General features: G+C 43.5%; 1 protein-coding gene across 1 annotated transcript in view; it reads left to right on the top strand.

The window, feature by feature from the left end:
• Positions 1 to 22,810, top strand: part of LOC309972311 (uncharacterized protein) — a gene marked incomplete at its 3' end in the record, with an annotated part of 160,431 nt that overhangs the window by 113,302 nt on the left and 24,319 nt on the right. Inside the window, 8 exon segments of the mRNA XM_082855949.1 lie at positions 6,545 to 6,602; positions 6,606 to 6,698; positions 8,552 to 8,647; positions 9,685 to 9,840; positions 14,201 to 14,373; positions 15,338 to 15,476; positions 16,983 to 17,032; positions 17,034 to 17,098. Coding sequence (XP_082712075.1) covers positions 6,545 to 6,602; positions 6,606 to 6,698; positions 8,552 to 8,647; positions 9,685 to 9,840; positions 14,201 to 14,373; positions 15,338 to 15,476; positions 16,983 to 17,032; positions 17,034 to 17,098 — 830 coding nt within the window.

Here is a 22,810-nt window from a genome sequence, read left to right as displayed (position 1 = left end):
AGAAGAAGCATGTAGCTCAAGGACAACAGGACAGTGACCCCGTAGAGTCCCCTCATATCTGGCCTCTGCTTCTCTGTGGCATAGACCAGCTCAGATTGCAAGAAAGTTTAATGTTTCTAGGCACAAAAGTTTCACTCTGCTCCTGTCGACCTGTCCTCTGCCAAGGACCTGATAGAAATTGGTGCTGTCCTCTGATGGCATCAGAATCACATTGCCCAGGGCCTGTCATTCACCTCTGGGCATGTCCACCAACCTATAAGAGTTATTTATTAGCCAGAGCAAGAAATGCCTGAGGATTGAGTTTTTATCTTTAATTTCAGGTGAATTAATCATTTGCGCCAAAAGTAAATGCTTCAGTAGTACAATTGGTTCTAATCAATCTCATCTGTTTAAGTTAGAGATCAGCAAACTACTGCCATAGGCCCCTGCCTGATTTTGTAAGGCCTGTGGGCTAAGGATGTTTGTTTTTTTTTCTTTTTTTAATTAATTTATTTTATTTTTGCTGTATTGGGTCTTCGTTTCTGTGCGATGGCTTTCTCTAGTTGTGGCAAGCGGGGCCACTCTTCATCGCGGTGCGCGGGCCTCTCACTATCGCCGCCTCTCTTGTTGCGGAGCACAGCCTCCAGACTTGCAGGCTTAGTAGTTGTGGCTCACGGGCCTAGTTGCTCCGCGGCATGTGGAATCCTCCCAGACCAGGGCTCAAACCCGTGTCCCCTGCATTAGCAGGCAGACTCTCAACCACTACGCCACCAGGGAAGCCCTAAGAATGGTTTTTATGTGTTTAAATGGTTGAGGGAAAAACTCAAGAGTAGTATTTTGTGACACATGAAAATTATGTGGAATTCAAGTTTCTGTGTCCAGAAATGAAGGTTTTTTTGGAACACAGCCAGGCGTATTCATTTATAGATAGTCTCTGACTGCTTTCACACTAGAACCACAGAGTTGAATAGTTGCAACAGAGATTATATGATTCACGAAGCTGAAAATATTTACTATCTGACCCTTTAAGAAAGAGTTTGCCACTCCCTCCCTGATTTAAAGGATTGAATTCGTTTGAAATTCAAGAATGGAGGGAAACCGGAAAAAAAAAAAAGTCCCTCAAAGGAATTCTATAGGACAGAATAAAACATATGGCATGCAGAGTGCCACTGATCTGAGTGTATTATTGATGTTCAGAGTGAATACGGTAAAAAGGAGGAACTTAAGGCAATAAACCAAAGGTACCTTAACTTTCTGCAATAAGCCTGATTTAAGAGTTCATCAAGCAATCTCTCAAGAAGCAACACCAATTTCTTAGTCCTCGAATTTGTGTTGGTTTTCTCTTCATTTTTCAGTTTATCTTTATGCTCACCTAGTTTGAGGGTCTCTGAACACACAGATATTAAAGTGTGCTTCAGGGTTATCTGGGGATTTCTGGGCGACACAGAGAAGGCCCCATGTGCTCCTGGTCTCCAGCACCTGAGAAGTGAAGAGCCACAACTTTTGCCTGGCCTCCTCCGGCCACTTTGCAGGTGTTTTTTGGGTTTCATTTTCTTTTTCATATCCTTGCATCCAGGAAAAACCCTAGCATGTGTCCCATGAATTCCCTGCTCCCTGTGGCTACAGCCAGCTTGCCTGGGATCGCATTATGGCTGACTCTGTCACACACAACATGACTGGTATTCTAGGAAACCCTTGACCACTTATTGACAGTAAGGCGGCTGGAGTGTGGCAACACAGTTTGGAGAACGTGATACATCTATCCTTGTATTTTAGTGGACTGCTGGGGAGACATGACTTTATTAGGGGCTAGCAGTTGGCAGGTGTAGCACTGGCACAAGCAACAAGCTGACCTTTCATTCCTATGAGTTTCCCTGTATCTTGAGTGCTGCTGGCAAGCTGCACTGGTCAGACCTACCCCAGCAGAAGGCTCAGGCCAGGTTTACCAACTGAGGGTCTGAATGAGTTGTCACAGTGAGCTGTTTTCAGTATTTCTAAAGACATGATGAAAAAGACACGTTTGCCCAAAAGTTTTGCAGGTAAAGAAAATGTCACATTTCTTTCTTTTTTTAACTGGAATCATAAGAACGAATGAGATAAGGAGGAGAGGGAACTTGCTTTGGTTGAGTTCCCACCATGTGCCAACTCCATGGAATAGCAATCATATCACCATCTTTACAGATGAAGAAATAAAGAAGTTGCATAACTTGCCCCAGGGTCACAAGCTTGTTGTAGCAGACCTTATATTCACAGGGTTTTTCTGACTCCAGTGCCCTGTTCTTTCCTTTATATCATGTTTCTTCATCTCTTCCTGCAGCTCAGAGCTTAGGCTAGGTGTTTATGTGGCTTTGAGTTAAAAACAGGAGAATGCTTAATTTGGTAGAAAAATCTTTCAAAATATGGGGTACATGGAGAGGAAGGAAATAAAAGAGGATATAGTGCTAAAAATGTTAAGTATCATTCTGAGACCCCTTTCTATACATAGCATTACATTGTACAGCTCCCTAGTAAGTAGTACTATTGATAAAGGAGAGATGGGACCTATCAAGGACAGTGATCTAGACTGAAGAATTAGGAACGTGAGGAAAAGGTTAACCAATGATTTGATCAACGGTGGCGCCTAGAATCTGACTCTTGTCTCTCTAGAGAGTGTATCATGTGCTATGGTTCTCTAGCTTAGAGTAGCAGTCGTATTTACATCTGAACTGTATTGATATTTTTTAATAGTCTCCAAGCATCTATAAATTAATAGACCTAGTACGTGTTTGGGGCTCTAAAACTCTGCCAAAAATTGTGGTTGTTTGTGGCACTTAGTAGTTAAAAGTTCTGCACAAACTTACCAAGATAAGAGAGCAAGTCAATGTTCTATGTTCTCTTATGTGAAAATCAGTCTGGTGCAGCCACAAGAGGAGACACAGGAGAGACTCAGGAAAACAAAATTATTATACTCAGTTCCTAGAAACATCCATCATGCCATGTCATACAGGGCCACAGGTCGGGAGCAAGGAGAGTGCTTAGGCCATGACCTGGAAAGGCAAGGCAGGGCAGAGGAACAGTTTAAGATCGGCTACTTTGAATAATTCCAGCGGGCTTTGGGCTGTAGGAGAGGTCTCTAGTTGCCTGTTAACTAGCCCTGGGATGATTAAAGGAGAGAAATATTGCCTCCTGGGTTGCAAGGGTCAGAGGACGTATGGCTCAGATTGGTTAGTTTGCATATCAAAGGCATGCTGGGCCCTTAGCTATCTCTAAGAATTGGCTATGCAGGGAAGGGCAGTCTCTCCCCAGCCAGCAAGGTTTTTTAAAGATGTTAAAACATCATAATAAACAAAAAAGAAATTTTAAAATATAAGCAATACAGTCAACAGTAAGGTACGAACAAAGCTGGACCCAGAGGCTGAGAGAGAGAAAATAATTTTGTGGATTGGTGGGAGAAAAGCATAGGAATGACATGGAAGGAGTCAACCAGGAAGAGGTTTGTGGGATATTGGGCTTCTGTGCTCTTGATTTAGGCTGAAAATAAATGTTTCCATTAGAATACTCTACTTTTTGGTACTGTTGGCTAAAGAAAAATGCACAGCCTAAAAGTTGCAAATGTTTTATTCCGGGAACCTTACTGAGGACTATAGCCCGGAAGACAGTCTCTCAGATAGCTCTGAGGATCTGCTCTGAAGAGGTAAGGGAGGAGCCAGAATATAGAGGAGTTTTTACAGCAAAACAGCAAAAAGAGCAAAAAACCCATGTGGTTGAACATCAAAGGACTACTGCTAATCACAAAAAACAGACATCACAAGTTAATGATTTTAGTGATTTTCTACATATGGGAAGATGCAAGAGTCTGGACTCATTAAAATTATTTCTTAGATATGCATCTTACCTATCTAGGGCCAGTATCCTGTTTTTCTCTATCCTGAATTCCCCTCAGGGTGCACCGTTGGGGGGCAGCTGTATCAGCTGATGACTTGGTGGCAGGCAACATTCTTTGTTTAGTGGAATGGCAGGCGACATTTTTTTGTCTGCAGTACCATTATTTTAAGAAGATATATACAACCTATAAGGGAGGTATATATATAGAAAGTGCCTTGGGAGTTTAGAGGAAGGTCAGAAGTGGCTGGATAATGAGATCTGCCTCACTGGGCCCTACTGGGCTAGAAGGTCAGACCCATGGGGGACCCATCTTTGTATCTCAGACAGTTCCTGACACAGTACCCAGTACATAGTAGATGCTTGATACATCACTGTCACATGGGTGTTGAATGAATCATGGGCCTCTTGGCAGGGCTCATTGAGAATCATGAGAAAGCATGTGAATAATATGAGAAACAGGAGAAAATGTTTATATATCCATTGAGCAACTCCAAGCGCCATCCTTGAGCTATCAGGATAAGTCAGAGTTTTTATTCAGTGTCTCAGTATATAAGTGTATGCAACTATCTTTTGTTAATTCTCACAAAAACGTGAAAAGGGTGGTATGATTTTTGCACTAGTACAGTGGTTTGATATGCAAATAATAGAGTTACCTTTATCTGTCTTTGAACTTAAGTTCATAAGCCCCTACTTCTGCTGACAAAAAGATTAAACTTTCCAATTCCATGTCATTCAGCCACATTTACAGTTTAAAGTGGTCAGTTTGAGATATAAAATCAATTAATTCAAGATTATCCCCTTTTACCTTTGTTTTAATTGCCTCCTCTTTACCCTGTTGGTGAGGGAGGGATTCCGCCCTAAGGTTATGGGGATGGCCAAACACATGACACTAAATACTGGACAGATGGGATCAACAGCAGTTTACTCATCACATGTACTCACAGCTGAGGGGAATAGAACATAGCATGCCATGCAGGGCCACAGAGGATTTGTACTTGTGACCAGAGTGAACAACTAGGGGCTTGAGAGGCAGGCTTTGTAGTATCAAGAGGATATAGTGCTTCCTGGCTCCCATAGGAAGATGTGATTGGTTCATTTGAATAATTTTGTGGTCTGGCAGGAAACTGAAACCACTACTTGGGGATAAGCAGGGATTGTACTTGGTCCCTTTGATAAGGAAGTTTGTTTGACTAGGGGACCTTACCCGTGGGAGCAGAGTAGGCAGGGGAACTTATAGTTAGGTCATTCAAAACCCTCCCAATTTTACCAGATGTCAAGGCAGCACTAATACTGGACCTTAACTTAAGCCTTACGCCACACCCTTCTCCTCCTTTATCCTTCTCAGAGGTGATCTAAATTCCTCGGGGTGCTTGTAAATCATCCCAGCAGTTGAAGAGGAGTGGCTACCTCACCCATCTCTGTCCAATCCCAGATCTCTTCTGATTGGCCTGCTGCTCAGCACCCCACTTGGACACCCCCTTGTGGGGTCTTAGGCACTCCTCAGGTCTTTCCACAACACTTGACTATCTGCTCATCTCTGGGAGGCTGCCTCATTTCCATCAGTGCTAACATCTCCCTCAGTCATTGCTAATCTCCTTTTTCTTTGTTTTGTTTTTTTTTTTGCGGTACGTGGGCCTCTCACTGCTGTGGCCTCTCCCGTTGCGGAGCACAGGCTCCGACGCGCAGGCTCAGCAGCCATGGCTCACAGGCCTAGCTGCTCCGCGGCATGTGGGATCTTCCCGGACCGGGGCACGAACCCGTGTCCGCTGCATCGGCAGGTGGACTCTCAACCACTGCACCACCAGGGAAGCCCACTAATCTCCTTTTTGATATCTGCTTTATGCATGACTTGGCAAAGCCCATGGAGGATTTAGGCAAAAGATCCCTTCTGTCCTGGGGATCTTTTGGATCCCCCCGAAACTGATCCTGTTTCATCATCTTTTCTTGGGCATCCACAAGACCTAAGCTCTAGAGACAGTCTTTCCTTGCTCGCTAAACTCATTTCCTTTGGGGCAAGAAAATGATTGTAATTTATCAAGCATACTTCCTTCTCTGTGACTTATGGTATAAATTCCATGCTCTAGTCTTCAGGATTTTTGGTTCTTGATATGCAAAGCCAAGTTTTGTTCAAAACAAAACAAGAAGCTTTCTCTCTCAAACCCCAGGCTCTTATTATTTAACTTAAAATTTGGTTTTACATATCAGGAATTGCTGTCTCAGCTACTGGTCTTAAAATAAATTCAACAACTGATGTCTTTGTTCTAGAGCTACAGCTGAGCTATCCAGTACAGTAGCCACATGTGGCTATTTTAATTTAAAAGTTTAAATTAATATTGATTTTGGTGATATAAGACTTAAAATTCAGTTCCTCAGTCATGGTAGCCACATTTCAAGTGCTCAACAGCTATATGTGGCTAGTGGCTACCATATTGGACAGTCAAATATGGACCATTTCCGCCCTGCAGAAAGTTCTGCAGCTAGACCGTGCTAATCTAGAGGATAGCTACCTTTCCCTTGAGGGCTGTGAATTGTGAGAGTGAAGGGCAGTGTGTAAAGAAAAGGGAGTGAGGGATGATGTTGCTGAGGAAGAAACCTGTTGATATCTCAAATTGTTATCTTGCTCCAGTAACCTTGAAGAGAGTTTTGAGCTTTAGAAACTTGAGTAACTGCTGTTAATGAGATTCCCTTCCTGTTTTAGTAGAAGAACATTTTTGGCAGCTGGAAATGCTCCTGCCTACCAGTCTGTCACAGATGACATGTAGCATGGGTTGCCGCCACTGAGCAACTCTCTCATGAAGAGCATGTTTGCTTCCCAGCTCAGCTTGCCACAGCTGCTGGATCCACAGAGCCTCCAGGTGTGTTGAGAGCTATTTTTATACCAATCAAACGTGCATTGTGCTGGAATGCCCTTTAGCCTTCGTAGGCTCTCCTTCACTCACGTGGTAGAGTGGGCTAGGCCCCCATGGCCCGCTGTTATTCCCAGTCAGGTGCTCTCCCTCTAAACCGCTCAACAGGCTAATTGGGACAACAGCTTATCTGCTCACAGCTGGTAGCAAAACCAACACCTGATCTCTTCCATGTAATAAATAATAATGATAGCAATTACGATACGTAAATTAGGTCAGCAGCTGAGTTGTGAACAGCCCGGTAACAACATGCGTTATCGAATGTAATCCTGGCAACTATTATTGCTCCTAGACACTAACTATATTACCCGCCTGCTACAACTAAAGAGTTTGAGGTTCTAGAAGGCCAGAAATCAGACTGCTGCATAGTCATGGCAACACTAGGTCACAAACTGTATTAGTTATCTATGGCTTCAGAGCAAATTACCCCCAAATTTAGCAGATTGACACAATAAACATTAATTATCTCATATAGTTTCTGAGGCTCAGGAGTCTGGGAGCAGCTTAGCTGGGTAGTTCTTGTTCAGGATCTCTCATGAGGCTGTGGTCAAGGTGCTGCACCTCTTAATGGGAAGAGAATCAAAGAATTTGTGGACCGGGACTTCCCTGGCAGTCCACTGATTAAGACTTCGCCTTCCAATGCAGGGAGCGTGGGTTTGATCCCTGGTCAGGGAGCCAAGATCCCACCTGCCTCGTGGCCAAACAAACAAAACATAAAACAGAAGCAATATTATAACAAATTCAATAAAGACTTAGAAATGGTCCACATTAAAAAAAATCTTTTTAAAAAAAAAGAATTTGTAGACGTATCTTCTATTTTTTTGGCCTCACAGTGAGAACTTAGTTCCCCAGCCAGAGATCGAACCCGTGCTCCCTGCGGTGGAAGCTCAAAGTCTTAACCACTGGACCCCCAGGGAAGTCCCTGTGGGCGTATCTTTAAAACCACCTCACAAGCCCAGATCTTTTGACTCCAAAACCTCCAACTTAATGTTTTTATGTTACAAAGCTAAGCCAAGCAATGCCAGCATCAACCCCAGGTAAGTCTCACATTTCTACCTTCCATAGCTACAAGACAGTGACTCTTGGCCCAAGCCTTGACCCTCATCTAGACCCGAAGACAGGGTTGGACCGTGACCGTTGGGCCTGCTCCTGCGGCCTTTGAGTGTTGCCTGGGGTTAGGTGGATGCAGGTGTCCTGGCTCCCTGCTACCTGAATCAACTCCAACTCTGGGAATTGTCTGAAGCCAGTACCGAGTCTGGAAGTGTAGAATGGGGTCAGGTGGACAGGCCCACTATATCTGGGACTGCATGTCATGCCCCAGGGAGTAGGGGATGCCTTGGCTGTTGGACAGTGATGTGGAGAAGACAGAGGCCCATGTGTAACGTTGTGGCATTGGTTTTGAGTTGATGCCTAGAACTGGAGCACAATGGAGATAAAGGACAAATATTTAAGGTTTGTAATATTGAAAAAATTTGAGTAAGTTTACTTTTTTTGATTATAAATATGTACTATTGGTTTTATACTATTCTGGGACTTCGAAATACTCGTGTTGACTATTTACACTGAAATCTTAAGTACCCTCAGTGTTTAGTCACTGTCTGAAAAATCAGTTTAAAAAATAAGATTATTACTCTCTCCTGCGCATCATCCGGGACTATCCATCAGAACTATTTCTACGTAATAGAGAAATCATCCCCCAGCGTTTTGGTGTGCAGACACAGACATCTTGTTCATATACAAGTGTCTATTTCTTATGGACATTATTATGCAGCATTATTATATTTATTATTTAGTTCTTTTAGGCATTTGTGCTGTTCCCTTGGAGAGTATTTCTGGAAGATGGAGGACCATTTCCAGTTACAAGTAGCAGCCCAGATACCCTAGAATATAAGATGCAGGTAGGATAGGTCTTCCCACTTGTCACAGAGAGAGCCGAATGCAGACTGCAAAGCAGGTGTCATTGGGTCCATAGGTCTGATCCTTCATACTCTAGTCAGCGGTGAATAAGTTATGAGATAAGCAAGGTGTTTGGTTATGAAACTGTAAACCCAGTGCTGCAAGGTGAGTCATGTTTTCTTATGACAGAAGAAAATCGTGGTTTCAGCTGGCATCAGACTTGAAACAGCTGAAATACTCATGGCTAATAATGATCTGAGGGAGTGGTCATCCATTTCTGGTCACTCTCGGGAACTCTTAGAGTAACTCCCAGGCTGGCAGTTCAGAGACGTGTGACTACTGACCAACCTACAGTAGTAGGAAGAGAACTCTTTAAGCAGGACTCAAAGGGAGAATTTCTTTCAATTATATATTTCCCCTGATTATTTAAGCAAGTATTATTGTGTTTTCATTTTTTTAAATAGAAAATATTAAAAAAGTATTATTAACAACATTAAAGTCAATGGCACATTTGCTTCAAAATAATATGGAGGTGGGGAGTAATGAAGATGGGGCAGGACTGGCCATAGGTTGGTGGTTCTTAGGGCCGGGTGATGGGAGCTATTCTGTTTGCTTTTGTATGTGCTCAAAAGTTTCCATAAGTAAAAAGATTTTTTTTTAAAAGTGAAATAGTAAGAATGGCTTAAAAAAAATTAATCATAGTCCCCCACTAGGGGACGGTCACAGTTCATTTTGTTTTTTTTCCAGTATTTTCCCTGTGCATACATGTATCACACTATACATACACCACATACGGACACCACCATAAGGTTTAGGAAACTTGGACTTCCACACAGAGCCGAAAGTCTGATATGTTCAAGGGGGACTTTGAGCTAGATACGTTGCTCTGATTTTTATGGATTTTTTTTTTAATAGTTGAGAGCATGGGGCTTGTAAACACAACTACTCCTAATTTTCTCCCTCAAAACCACGTGTAAAGGATACATAGAAGTGTTCAAAACGGATGTTTTGGTTTCATTTTGTTCCTTTTCGTTTTTAGCTATGCCTCTGTAGGCTGAGTGACCGTGACCTCAAGGTGGCTCATGGAGAGCTGGCGGACAAGCAGCTGCTAATGGAAGATGTCCTTCTGAGTAACTATCATATGATCATGGAGCGTCCCCCAGGATGGCAGGCCACACTGGACAAAAATACACAGGTATTCTTGGTGAACGGTCTACGTACTTGACCAGTGCTGCATTGTACTGAAGGACCTTTCTATCTGGGAGATGGACTAGATAGCTTCATCCATCCCATAGCCTCTCCCAGGGTCCCGGGACTGTGCTTCTGCCGCACGGGAGCAGCAGTGAAGCACGGGTAGCCCGTGAGAGCCCCTCCAAAGTATGTTCTTTCACAGCAAGTCCCATGATCAGTGGTATATCTATTTCTTTTAATTTTAAAACTAGAAGAAACTTCATGGGGGGCAGTCCGCTGAAACCAATTTGAACTCCAACTGGCTGCTTTTCCTTGTGAGTCACACATTTCGGGCTGGAATTGGCAGGGTATGACAGAGGCCCCAGGTGAACGTCTTCAGCCTGGCTCCTGTCTGCATCACTCCGCTAGCCCATGGACTCCTAAGCAAGCACTCCCTTCTCCGGACTTGCCTCCCTGAAGCTCTAAGGTACCAAGAGCCAGTAGTCCCCCTAGTATCATAACTTGAAACAATTCTGCATGATTCTGGAACTAGACTTGCCTGGACGTGGGGTAAGCTAGCCAGTGCCCCCATTTAAAGAGTCCCCTTTTCAGAGCCAAAGTCTCTGCACCAGCCATTTCCATTTCCTTACCTTCCATCCACTCCTTAGAAACTGTGATCTGTCTTCTTCCTCATCTCATCAAGACTGCTCTCACTGAGAGCACCGTGGTCCTTGTCACTAAATCTCCTGGATACTTTTCAGTCCCCTTCCAACCTGAATCCTTAGCAGCATTTGACACAGTGTGTCCTTCTTGAAGCCTCTCTGCCCTTAGCTTCTAAAGCACAACTCTCTCCAGTTTTCCTCTGACATCGTGGGCCATGCCTTCTCAGACTTCTGTGTCAAGTCCCCTCCCTCTGCCAATCCTGAAAATGTTGCTTTTTGGGTTCTGTCCCACTTCCACCACTGCCAGGGCTGCATTTTGACTTCCATGACTCTAGCCACTTTTGTCTTTGTGGGCCCATTTCTCCATTAAAAAACATGAAGAGCTACAGTTTACAACTGTGTTAATATAAAGAAAAATATATTAATATCATAAATTATAGCATTTTATTCAACCTAAATATTCTTTTTCTTTCTGATTTTAAAAGAAATTAAAACATTTTGTGGGCCCTAAGCACTGTGCCTTCTGTGTCTAATCAATAAGTTGGCCCTGAACACTTAATAGATCATTATTAATTAATAATGTCTATGATTGAGATCTGTTCAGAGGCTTTATTAACTATTAATTTCTTTAATTCTCACAATAATCCTATGAGGTAGGTACTTTCATTATTCTCATTTTATAGATAAGAATACCAAAACTCAAAAAGGTTAAATGATATGCCTAAAAGTCACTTGCCGAGAGAGAAAAGAAACGCAGGTTCCAACCTAACAGTCAGGCCCTGGAGCTCCCTCACACTCTTATCCATGATATTGCTCCACTCCTCGCCCTCTCCATGGGCAAACCCAGCTAATTTTATAACTTGGATGGCTTTATGCGATGACTCCAAAATTTATATGTCTAGTCCAAATCTCAATCCTATCAGATTCATATGTTCAACTGCCTTGTTCCATCTCAGAGATAACGTGTCCCAAACTGAGCTCATTTTACTGCCCCTAAAGGTGCTCCTCTTTCCTTATTCCCTGTCAGTTAACCACCACCTGCCCAGTTACCCAGGCAAAAAAAATCTGGACACCCATCTTTGATTTCTGTCTATCATACCCCACAATCAGACACCAAGTTCTACTATCCTATTATTTTAATATCTTTCAAGTTTTCTCCATCCTCCCTCAGCACTCCCCTCCACCAGTCCAAATCGCTGTCATCTCCTAATGCTGGGCCAAGATCATAACCTCCAAAGGACTCCCTGTATTCCCTTTGCCTCCTTCACGTCCACTCACCAGGATAGTATTTTAAAATGCAAACCCGATTATGTCACTTCCCTCCTATAACTCTTCGATGACTTCCAAATGCCCTGAGAATAGAGTCTGGGTGCCTTAACCAGATCTTCACAACCTGAATCCTGCCAATATCTCTACCCTCAACTCCTTTTATTTTGTCAGATGCACCATGCTCTCTCCTCAGTACCTTCATGCAAACTGGCCCCTCTGGTGGAAAACTTCCCTGTCCTCCCACTCTCTGCTTCATCATCTGATTAACTCCTACTTATCCTTCAGATTTCAACTTCCAAACCACTCTTTCAGAAGCTTTATCTGATCTCCCACCTTTGAGCCAATACCCCTCTGTGCCAGTTAGGGTGCACCTGCTAGAAGTAACTAGTCATGACTTAAATTAGAAAGTGTATTAATCTTTCCAAACAGGTCTAGAAGGAGGCAGTTCATGTTGGTGCAGGCACCCAGCTCTGCCATCCTGGGTATGTCAGCAAAATGTCTCCCTCATCCTTGTAAGATGAAGACAGGAGCAAAAAAGCTTTCTCCTTAAGGGGCTTTGTCTTTTTATCAAGGAGGGAAATCTTTTTCAGAAGACTTCCAGTAGATTTTTCTTGTGTCTCACTGGCTAAAACTGAGTCACAAGTCCATTTCAGGCCAACTAGTGGAAAATGAAGTATGTTAGATGTGCCAACTAAATTCCACAGCGGGATTCAATGCCTCACCCAGAGGGAGCATTTGCAAAGCTGGATATAGACCAAGTAGTGCCAAGACCAAGAAGCCTGCCAAAGGGCCCTTTGGTCCTACTGTTTACTCTCTTTTGGCCCTGTTTCTGATGGATTACCATCTTTCCCTGACAATTCTGCCCTCCCCTGCCTTGTTCTTTATCCTGTTTCCTGTTCCTTCGCCCATCCTGTAAAACACTTAGGAAGAGAAGGCTTCTCTTAACAGGAATATATTAACAAGGTAAGTTTGCTTTTAAATTATTATTTATTTTAATTGGTTTTATTTTATGATTGGTTCCATTTAAGAGTATTTCAATATTCATAGACAATAGGCAGCCCTGGAATTTATACTGCCTGTGACTTAGGACTCTAGGTTTCCTGTCCCAGCTATGCCACCAGTTCTATGACCTCTTAGACTTCAGTCTCTAAGACCCCAAGTGAAGGTGATGGATTAGCTCAGGACCTTTAAAATGGTCCCAGGAGCCCTGGGTTCCTCAGAGGCACCTTGGGGCTTTTTGAGTGGAGGGGCCCAACTACATGGCCTGTAGGCAGCCCCCTCCTTGTCACCACGCTTGGCCTTGGTCTGTTGGATATCTTGGGTCACTGAGTAAGATTTCATTTGCTGAAAGGCTTCTGAGGATAAAATAAATTTGGAAACGCATGAATTAGCTGATTGTTGAGGAGGTAGGCTACTAGGTGGAAGGGTTGCCAGCTGTTGGCAGGAGTTCACTCTCCCCTTGGTCTTGCTTGTAGTTCTTCCCCTAACCACCTCTCTTTCTGGCGGCCCCACCCCCATCCTACCCTCCCCATATGTTAATAGCACTGATCTAGGGTCCAGTTACATCATGTGGTGGTTCTTCCTGTTCCTGACCAGGAAACTTGAGTGTCCAAGGTGTTGTTACCTGAATGTCCTCTGAGTCCCTTCCTGTCATAACATCATGGTCCAGGTGTGCAAAGGAAAGCTCCTTTACCTATAACTGAGACACTGTCTTCAGGCTGAGGGTGGGATACAGGTTCCCCTTCTGTCTGTCACTCTCTGGGTAGCCCTGGCCCTCACATCGCTGGTGCAGGAGAGCAGGGACCTGAAAACCTTATTCCCTCCACGTCCTCCTGGGCTCACAGCAGCCCCTCAACAAACACTTATTTAAGGAAAGCACCAAAGAATGAATGAACAAATCATAATTTTAAAGTGAAATTTCCTATTGAATAATAAATTCAAATCAAGAGACATGTTCTCTGCCTAACTTTTAAAGGATGGGAGGAGGAATAGGAGATAAGATAAACTTAAGTTTCCATTTCCTTACCCATAAAATGGGTAAAATCCCCAATTTAAAGTTATAATATAGCTCTACCACGATGGGTTGTTAAATCTTGAGTGTGTGGAAGAGCTCTTTCCAAAATGCAGAGGCTAAACATGAAAGGCTCAATTTTTCAACGGCAGATAAAATGTTGGCACCCAAGTAAAAGAGTTTTAAAGTGAGTGGTTCACAGCTCAAGCAGAAACTTGAAATGGAGACATTTCTCTCCTTTCTATATACTGTCTATTCAGGAAGGATGCTTATACTCTCTAAGCTCTACATGTGCTGCTGGCCTGTAAACCATTCCTCCTGGGGAGAAAAGTCATTCTCCAAAGACTTCATTCTGCATGAGCTGAATGAATGTAAAAGGTCATCCTGTAGTGGTCTATGACTAATAAAAAAAAAAAAAAAAAGAATTTCTGTAATGCTTTCAGCCAGATTTGTCCAGAGTACAAGGATTCAGAAGTCGGTTCCAAAGCAGCCCAAAGACCTCCAGACTGCTGGGGGGCCCATGTGATGCAGTGATGTCCCTTGCTTTGCTGAGATCATTTCTGGTGCTCTGGAAGCAACTGGAAGCGCTAAAGGAGCACTGGGGCCAACTCAAGCTGTGAGGCTGGGACATCAGTTCTCGGAGCTCTATGGGTGAGTGTGCTCGGGGGAAATTCATGTGAAGGAGTGGAACCTGGGACCTGGCAGATGACTGCCCTTGCTCTGAGGGTGACGTTTGGTCCATGAATTTGGTATGCCTAGCCCCACTGATCACAGAGGAAGCTGGGCAGTGTGTCTCTGTGAACAGTGCTTTACGGGAAAAGCTGAGTTCTATTGACTGCAGGGACAGCCCTGGGTTCCACTGAGCAACACTGTATATCATTTTCCCAGAGTTCTGTCCCTGGGAACTGGTGCTTCTGAAGTGTCCCTTCAGTGCTAACTCTAAGCTTTTTAGCTCATAGGATCCCAGCAAGAATTGAGTGGAGAGTGCTGCTGCCGTGACCTCCTCTCCGCTCTCTGCCCCATTAGACCCAAGTCTAATGAGTCTCTGAGAGCCTCAGGCATCACAGCCAAGGGTACAATATGGTGCAGCATGAGGTATTCAGTATGCAGAGTGCTGGGTTGTTTTCTCAACTTCAAGCCCTGGCTGGGGTGACTTAGCTGGTGGGAAAGGCATGTGGTTTCTGCCATGTGTCTGTAACCAAACCAGCATTCACTAAGCACCCAACCACCACCCCAGGACCTTACTGAGGGTATCAGGGCTCACTTTGGTGGCCGAGTCCAAATTGTCTATCTTATGAGTTATGACAGTCAGCTTTCCTGGTAAACAGGGAGTGAGGAGACTTGTCAATATTTTGAAGAATGAAGACTGAAATTAAATGTGCCCAATGGGAAAAGGCTTCACGATTTAATATTGACTAAGGGAGTGGTAACTGTGGTGGATTTAGATGTCGATGTAAGTGTCTGTGATGAGTTGGGAGGTTTATGCATGATGACAGGAAACAGAACATGAATGAAAAGAATTGTCAGAGAATCTGAAAGAGAAAAAATGTTTGTTAATTTCTGTCTCTCTTCTTTAATAGAACTCACATTCTCTACCCTAGCATGAAAGCTATAGCTAGGCGGATCGGGAAAGAAGATGAATTTGAAGGACTTACAATTAGTAGTAAGTCTACTCTTCTCCCTAAAGGAGCTTCAGAAATTGAAATAAAAACTCAGCAGGTATGCAGGAGCTATTTTTTTTCTTTTTCTTTTCTTTTTTAATAGATCTTTATTGGAGTATAATTGCTTCACAATACTGTGTTAGTTTCTGTTGCACAGCAAAGTGAATCAGCCATATGCACACACATATCCCCATATCCCCTCCCTCTTGAGCCTCCCTCCCACCCTCTCTATCCCACCCCTCTAGGTGGTCGCAAAGCACCGAGCTGATCTCCCTGTGCTATGCGGCTGCTTCCCACTAGCTATCTATTTTACATTTGGTAGTGTATATATGTCCATGCCACTCTCACTTCACCCCAGCTTCCCCCTCCCCCCGTACCCCGTGTCCTCAAGTCCATTGCAGGAGTTATCTTGAACTTGACTTGAAAATTTGCTTTATGACATTAGCATGTAAAACTACAGATATACCCAAGTGGTGTTTTCGCTAAGAAGATAAGTGTTTATTGAGGGTTTGCAAATTGCTGAACAGACTCTGAGGAAACTCAGTATGTAAAGGTATGTGGGGCTTTGATTAAGCAAATAACTACCCTTTAACATCTCAGTTCTGTAAGTCTAGGTTTTCATATTTTTATTTCCCTCAAATTAAAAAAAAAAAAGACAATAGAAAACATAACCACTAGCATCTTAAACATAAAATCCTGCACACAGGTATCTCCCCTGCAACACGCACTCTCATGGAAGTGGAATATTTAAAATAGCTCCTGTGATTGTTTTTCCGAGAATAAGACAACACAATTTATGTACTAGTCTATTTGGTGTGTGTTGATGGTCTATGTGGAGGGGTTGTTTTCCCAAGTGTTTGTTCCTCTTGTTCCTGGGATGCGGGCTCTGCCTGGCTGTGCTTATTGTAACAGGGAACAAAGACTCTAGCTGGTTGGGTGTAAGTGCAGAGGTGCATGTCCACTGAGCATCCAGGAGAACTCAACACTCGCCCCCACCCCCACCCCCTGCCCCCACACACACCCCAGTCCCAAGCCCGTTGCTTACCCTTCTGAACTCTGCTTCCTCTCTAGCACCTGGGGTCCTCTGACAGGGAGAAACGTGGGCTTTGCAAGCATGATGGGTAGAGTAAGAGCTCAGGGGTATTGGAACAGTTTTTTCTTGATCATGTATGGAGTTTTAAATCTTCCCGTGAAATCCTCCTTGGTATCTAAATTGAGTTTCAGACCTAAGCGCTTCTTATAATAACAGCTCATGAAATTCCTGGCCACATTTAGAGACTCCAAAACACAAGAGGTCGCTTCGGACATTGAGCACTTTGCAATTTAGCAGAACCTGGTAAAAAGGGATATATTTTATCAATCAAGATGTGGGCCAGGAAAAAAAGATGTCTGTCTCCAAAAAGGTGCATCTACCCAACTTGGGAACCCAAAAAAGGAACCGTTTCTTCTTCCCCAGGAGAGAGTAACAAAAGGACTGGACCCAGCCCAAGGCCCTTATGCAAGAATTTAGGAGCCTAGAGTATAAGCCAATAGTGGAGAGTGGCTCTCAAACTGCTTACACTAGCTTCAGAAACTTCTGGAAAATCTTGAAATTCATATGATCCAGGAGGTATTAAGTTAACAGAGAGATAACACTAGTTGTATCAGAAAAGTCCAAGGAGCAGCATACTCTCCCTATAGGTAAAGTATGTTTATTTTATTACTTTATAAAATAACATTTTTATTTTTTTTTCCTAATTATGAAAGCAATCCATGTGTCCATATTCATGGAAAAACAAAAACAAAAACACTACAACGCCCAGAAAATAGTATAAAAATTACTTTTTAACACCTTGGCCCAAGAAATAAGTACTTAAAAAAATTTTTTTTATTGAAGTATAGTTGATTTACAAGGTTGTATTAGTTTCTGGTGATCCAGTTATATATTCTTTATCAGATTCTTTTCTGTTGTAGTTTATTATAAGATATTGACTATAGTTCCCTGTGCTCAGAGAGAAGTACTTTTACCGTTTTGATATATATTCTTGACTTAAAGGGCTTTTAAGTAGAAAACATTTGTATACTTCAGTCTCTGCTGATTAACTCACAGCTGAAATAAAGTTGAAATGGGGGAAACACATAAAGCTTTTTCTTATATATAAGCGTATATAAATATATATCTTAGAAATACATATATTTGGGATGGGAAGACAATCAAAATTGTTTCATTTGAGGTCTAAAGTCAGGGTGACTTAATGGGCAAGTGACTAGTACACTCCCACAGGACTCTCACAGGGGCACTTGGGGTTTAATGCTTTGTAGGTTCCATCTTGTACTCTTCATTTTCCCTTAGAATTTGTATTTTGTAAGTGGCATCCAGTGAGTCAATGGAGGATGCACCAAAGGCTTGTAGCCTGGGCTCACACACACTCCTGCTGCCTCCCCACCTTGCCAGGAGGAGTTCTCAGCTGCCTGCTCCTCTGCCCTCTGGCACCCCAGGCACCACTAACTTCCCCCTCACCATCTGCATCCAGCAATGGCTGCCACTCCCCACCCAGTGGGGGCCTGAGCACGGCGAGGGCATGTGTGGGGCATGTGTACCTGACAGCATTTCAGGGACCCCAGACTGGCAGCACCAGGCTATGTTTGATGGGTGACTCACTGGGTGTGAGCTTGTTGCCCATCCCTGGGAACCTAGAATATCCCAGGGCAGAGGTTGCAATACCCTTGGGGTTGCCCATCCGCGGTAGATAGGAGCAATGGGCCTGAAGGAAGAGGAGACGCCCAGCTCAACTTCTTCGCCCCTGGCTCGGCATGAAGCCTCAGTCCAGTAGCTAGTAGACCAGGTGCATTCATGCACCAGTCACAGGGTGGGGCCCCTGGTGCCCCTGCGCGCATCCCCATGCCAAGGAGCCAACATTAAAAACAAAAACACTGTGACAGGTCAAGAGAGAGACTGAAGAAGAAAGAAGAACATTTTATATTTTATAATGTTGGCACTTTTTAATGGCACTTTTTTCCTGCTTTTTGAACAAGGCCTGAGTTTTTATTTTTCATGGGGCACCATAGATTATGTGGCTGGTCCTTTCTGAACTACAGTGTCTACTCCTAACTCCTACTAATTCTGTAGGAAAATCCACAACCTTTGAGCTAAGGGGAGTTGTTTGACTAACAAAATAAATAATGGTTTCCTTTTGAGACAAGGTTCACAGACATTGTAATGTTAATTAATAACCTTTGTGGGCATCTAAGACACTGTGGTTTCATCAGTGCTTCGAGCAACTGAATTCTGTAAGCAGGACTTTGGGAAAAGCCTTGCAGTGAGAGAGCAAGCCCCCACCAAATGGGCATCTCTGACTGTCACCAGAGAGTGGAGTGTGGTTGAGCTCTGATTACAGAACATTTAACAAGACACAAAGCGACTGTTGTTTGTGCTGTGTTTGCTGCATCCAGGCGGTTCCCTTCTGAGTCCTTGGAGAAAATCCACAAGCACAGGGCAGGTGCAACCATCTGCACGTTTCAGGGCTGTGATGCTTCTGAGACTTCCGGGTGGGGGCCCGGGGGGGAAGTGTCTTTGCTTGGCAGCTGTGCTATGTGTTGCCTTCTGCAGGGTGCTTGTCAGCTGTGCTTGGAAAGGGCGTTCAGTAAGGGGCTGGTGGGAGTCAGGCAAAGGGGAGGGGTAGAGTTATTTTTAATGGTGGTAAGGTTGATATTACCAAACCTTACCAAAACCTAGAGTATACTGGCCAATTCTAAAGTCTTGTTCAGATTCTGTACTCTTAAGATTTTTTAAATAAATGCCAGTAATGAGGGTGTTTTGTTATTGTTGGGTTTTGTTTTTGAATCATGGTTCAGCATGATTCGGTGGAGAGGCCTAGGTCTTCTCCTGTGCTGAGTTCCCCCAGTACAAGTGATGGAGTCCCCACTGTGTGCTAGGGGTGCTTTTATATTCTTCGTCTTAGTCTTCCTGAGACCTCTGTGGGCTGGGTATGTGGAAGAGGGTGATAAAACCTTGGAGCTCGCACTCACCTACTGTTCATCTCAGCAACAAGAAGCAGCCATAGTGGATTGGGCTTCCAACAGGGGCTGCTTCTTCATGCAGAGATCACCATTTGTGGTCAAGGTTAGCTTGGGGCTAGGGGTTTCTCCAGAGGGAGATGGGAATGGAGAGTATTGAGAACAGGGGACATCACAGGCTCGAATATTTCTCCCCTATTTCCTTCCCTCCTCCCCACCTTGTCTTGGAGCTTAATCTTTTTATACAGCTTCTGAATGAGCTTCCAGTTTGTCAGTGAACATCTGAAAATGTGGCAGCCACACCTGGTCTGGTGCTAGTTCTTGGTAGCTTGTGCTCCCCCGAGAGTGATCAAAAGCAGCCCCAGATATCCTCACTCAGCCTCAGGGCTTGCTTAACAGAGAGATGGGCACCACTGATTCAAAAAGTCTCTGCCATTCCCCATCTTTGACATTTTGGCATTGAAGTAATTTTTAATTGATCTTCTAAATTTCTCTGAGAAGTTTATAAGGCCAGCAGCCTCCAAAGTGGAGGCATATGTCCCAGGGGTGTGGGAAGAAAATACTAGAACTTCTAAATAGATTACATCTGTATGTAAGAAGCCCATGTTACGCACTACACTAAGGCGTCCTGAAGTGACCACGGGGAGGCAATGCACAAGAGAATAATAAGAAAGAGTAGAGTTGACAGTACTAATCCTAGTACATGCTTATCTTTAGCCACATTATGAGGTTAAAAAAGATAACCTAATCACATCTAAGAAGTCAGACAAAACTTTTTTTTAAGTCAAAGAAACTTGGGAATGTGGATTGAGATTCATTCTTATTGTTGATGAATCTCACCCTATGTACATCATGCTTTGCAATATTAGCCATCGATGGTACTGGAGGTAGTTATGAATACATAAACAGACATATGTTAAAGGTGAGTGAACAAAAATGCTTTTCTTGAAGGAAGCACAATCAAAGCATTTGGGAGAATATGGGCCAAGTCAGCATTTCCCCAGAAGTGTGCCCTGGAATACTAACTCCTCAGCATGTTAATGCAGTAGTTCTCCCAACCCCCCTTCACTAACAGACTCATGGATTACCTGAAACTTTCCATTCCTTTGGTAGCACAAGCCAGCAAAGTACTCACTAATCACAGCCTTTGGGTTGCATATGTTTACCTAGCATCATTGATTGTTGTTTGCTCCAAACCTGTTTGTGCCAGTTTTACTTGTCATTGTGTTTGAGTAATTTAATTATTATGTAAACCAATGAAATAGGAGTACAAAAAGAAAGATCTGTTCTCTAAAAACTAAGTTGAAATAGATAAACTGTGGTACATCCAGTCAACGGAATATTACTGAACGCTAAAAAGAAATGAGCTATCAAATCATGAAAAGACATGAAGGAAACTTAAATGTATATTACTAAGTGAAAGAAGCCAACCTGAAAAGGCTACATATTGTATGATTCCAACTATGTGACATTCAAAAAAAGACAAAACCATGGAGACAGTAAAAAGATCAGTGGTTGCCAGCAGTTGGGAGAGGAGAGAACAATGAATAACATTGTTATTCATTCTTTGTATGAGTGGGTACACACAAAGAAAAAGCCTAGGCTCTATGTTAGAAGATTGGCAAATGTTTGTATATTTGTGTTTATTTGGGTCTTTTTTGCGGTACGCGGGCCTCTCACTGTTGTGGCCTCTCCTGTTGCGGAGCACAGGCTCCGGACACGCAGGCTCAGCGGCCATGGCTCACGGGCCCAGCCGCTCCGCGGCACGTGGAATCTTCCGGGACCGGAGCACGAACCCATGTCCCCTGCATCGGCAGGCGGACTCCCAACCACTGCGCCACCGGGGAAGCCCTGTTTGTGTATTTTTAATTTAAATAAAATGTTTAAGATAATGCATGTCATTTTTTAAGCATTCTCTGGTTTAACAGACTTCTTATGATTGACGAACCAACTCTTAGTCTTGATTGCATTGGACAGGAGGATTTCTACTGTGTTTTGCAGGGGTTAGGGAAGAAGGGTTTTATTTGCTTTTTAAAAATAAGTTTCGGAAACTGGGAGTAAATAATGTTAGAAAGGTTCCTTTACTCCAGACTTTCTCAGAGCCTTTACTATCCTACTCTGTGTTGAATCTCCAGAGAGAGAGTATGAAATGTTCTTTGAATTTATTTGACCACAGAACCCTTTTATTCCCTTGGGAATATCTTTCATCACCTCAAAGAACTAGTGTTCTGGGAAGCAGTTTGAGAAACACAGGAGTACAAAATTCATACATATGCTTGAAGCAATAAGGTTTTCCACCTACCAGTTGCCCCCAGCCACCCAGCTGATCAAGAGAACAACTGTGATTGGCAGTTGTGTGCCTTCAAATTTCAACTCTGCCTTCGCTTAGGATGCAGGGGCCCCTCAGGTGCAGAGCGTTGGTGGTTGTGTTAGAGAAGTGAAGTGCTGCCAAACCAGGGTGCCCTTCAGAAGGAGGGGGCTGTGTGGGTGTGGGGTGTTCAGAGAGGAGGAGAGGGGAAGTCGTTTGGCCACCAGGAAGTCAAAGTTTCCTTCAGTCAAATGACCTAGGAACAGAGTGAGAGGGAAGAAAAAACCGCAATTGTACCCCCAGTGTGCTATCTCCCTCCCACCTCCATGCTTTGTCTTAAAGAAGCCATGCACACACACACACACCTAAAATGGGACACATTTGGAGACCACCAACACCACCTGGCCAGGAACTGTTTCTCTTGGATGAATTCTTCTCATCCTGACTTCGCCTGACTCCTGCCTACAGATGCAGGTGCATGTCTGAACTTGAACTCAGGAGGAGGAAGCATGAGGGAAGAATTCCCAACACTTCCGTAAAATATTACCCCCTTAGCTGAACCCACAGCTAAACCCCAAACCAGCTCTGTGGGCATATGCCACGTGAAGATCCCCAAACTAGAATTGTGTGGCCCCTCGCAAGGCTTATCTGTGAGCCAGAGACCTGCCAGGAGAGTACCCTGGAAAAAGTATCCAGTTTCTTATCTGAGCATTTCTGAAACATACATGAGCTCTGTCTTGTCAAAGTTTAGACTTATGGAAGTCTTAAACATCTTAGAAGTATGAACTTCTAGGTACAACATTAACTCTTGGATTTTCTACTTCAACTATGTTTGGACAGTGGTGATATGTCTATTCACCTTTATTATCCTAAAGAAAAAGCAAAATCAGATTTATTTGTTTATGATGGAAAGTAGCCAATTGTAGAAGAAATGTTGAATTCCATTTTGAAAAACAGGACCCCTGATAAATAATAAGTGCAAATGCCAGAGGCTCCTGCTCTGTCATATCCACATTTCGGGGAGGATTTTGCTGGACGCTTGCTCTTGTGTGCACTGAGTCTCCCGTCTGAAAATGAAAGTATGAGTA

The sequence above is a fragment of the Leucopleurus acutus genome (assembly GCF_964270905.1).
Source record: "Leucopleurus acutus genome assembly, chromosome: 15".
NCBI classification, from domain to species: domain Eukaryota; kingdom Metazoa; phylum Chordata; class Mammalia; order Artiodactyla; family Delphinidae; genus Leucopleurus; species Leucopleurus acutus.
Note: the sequence above shows the minus strand (reverse complement) of the source record. Positions and strands in the feature narration are given on the sequence as shown.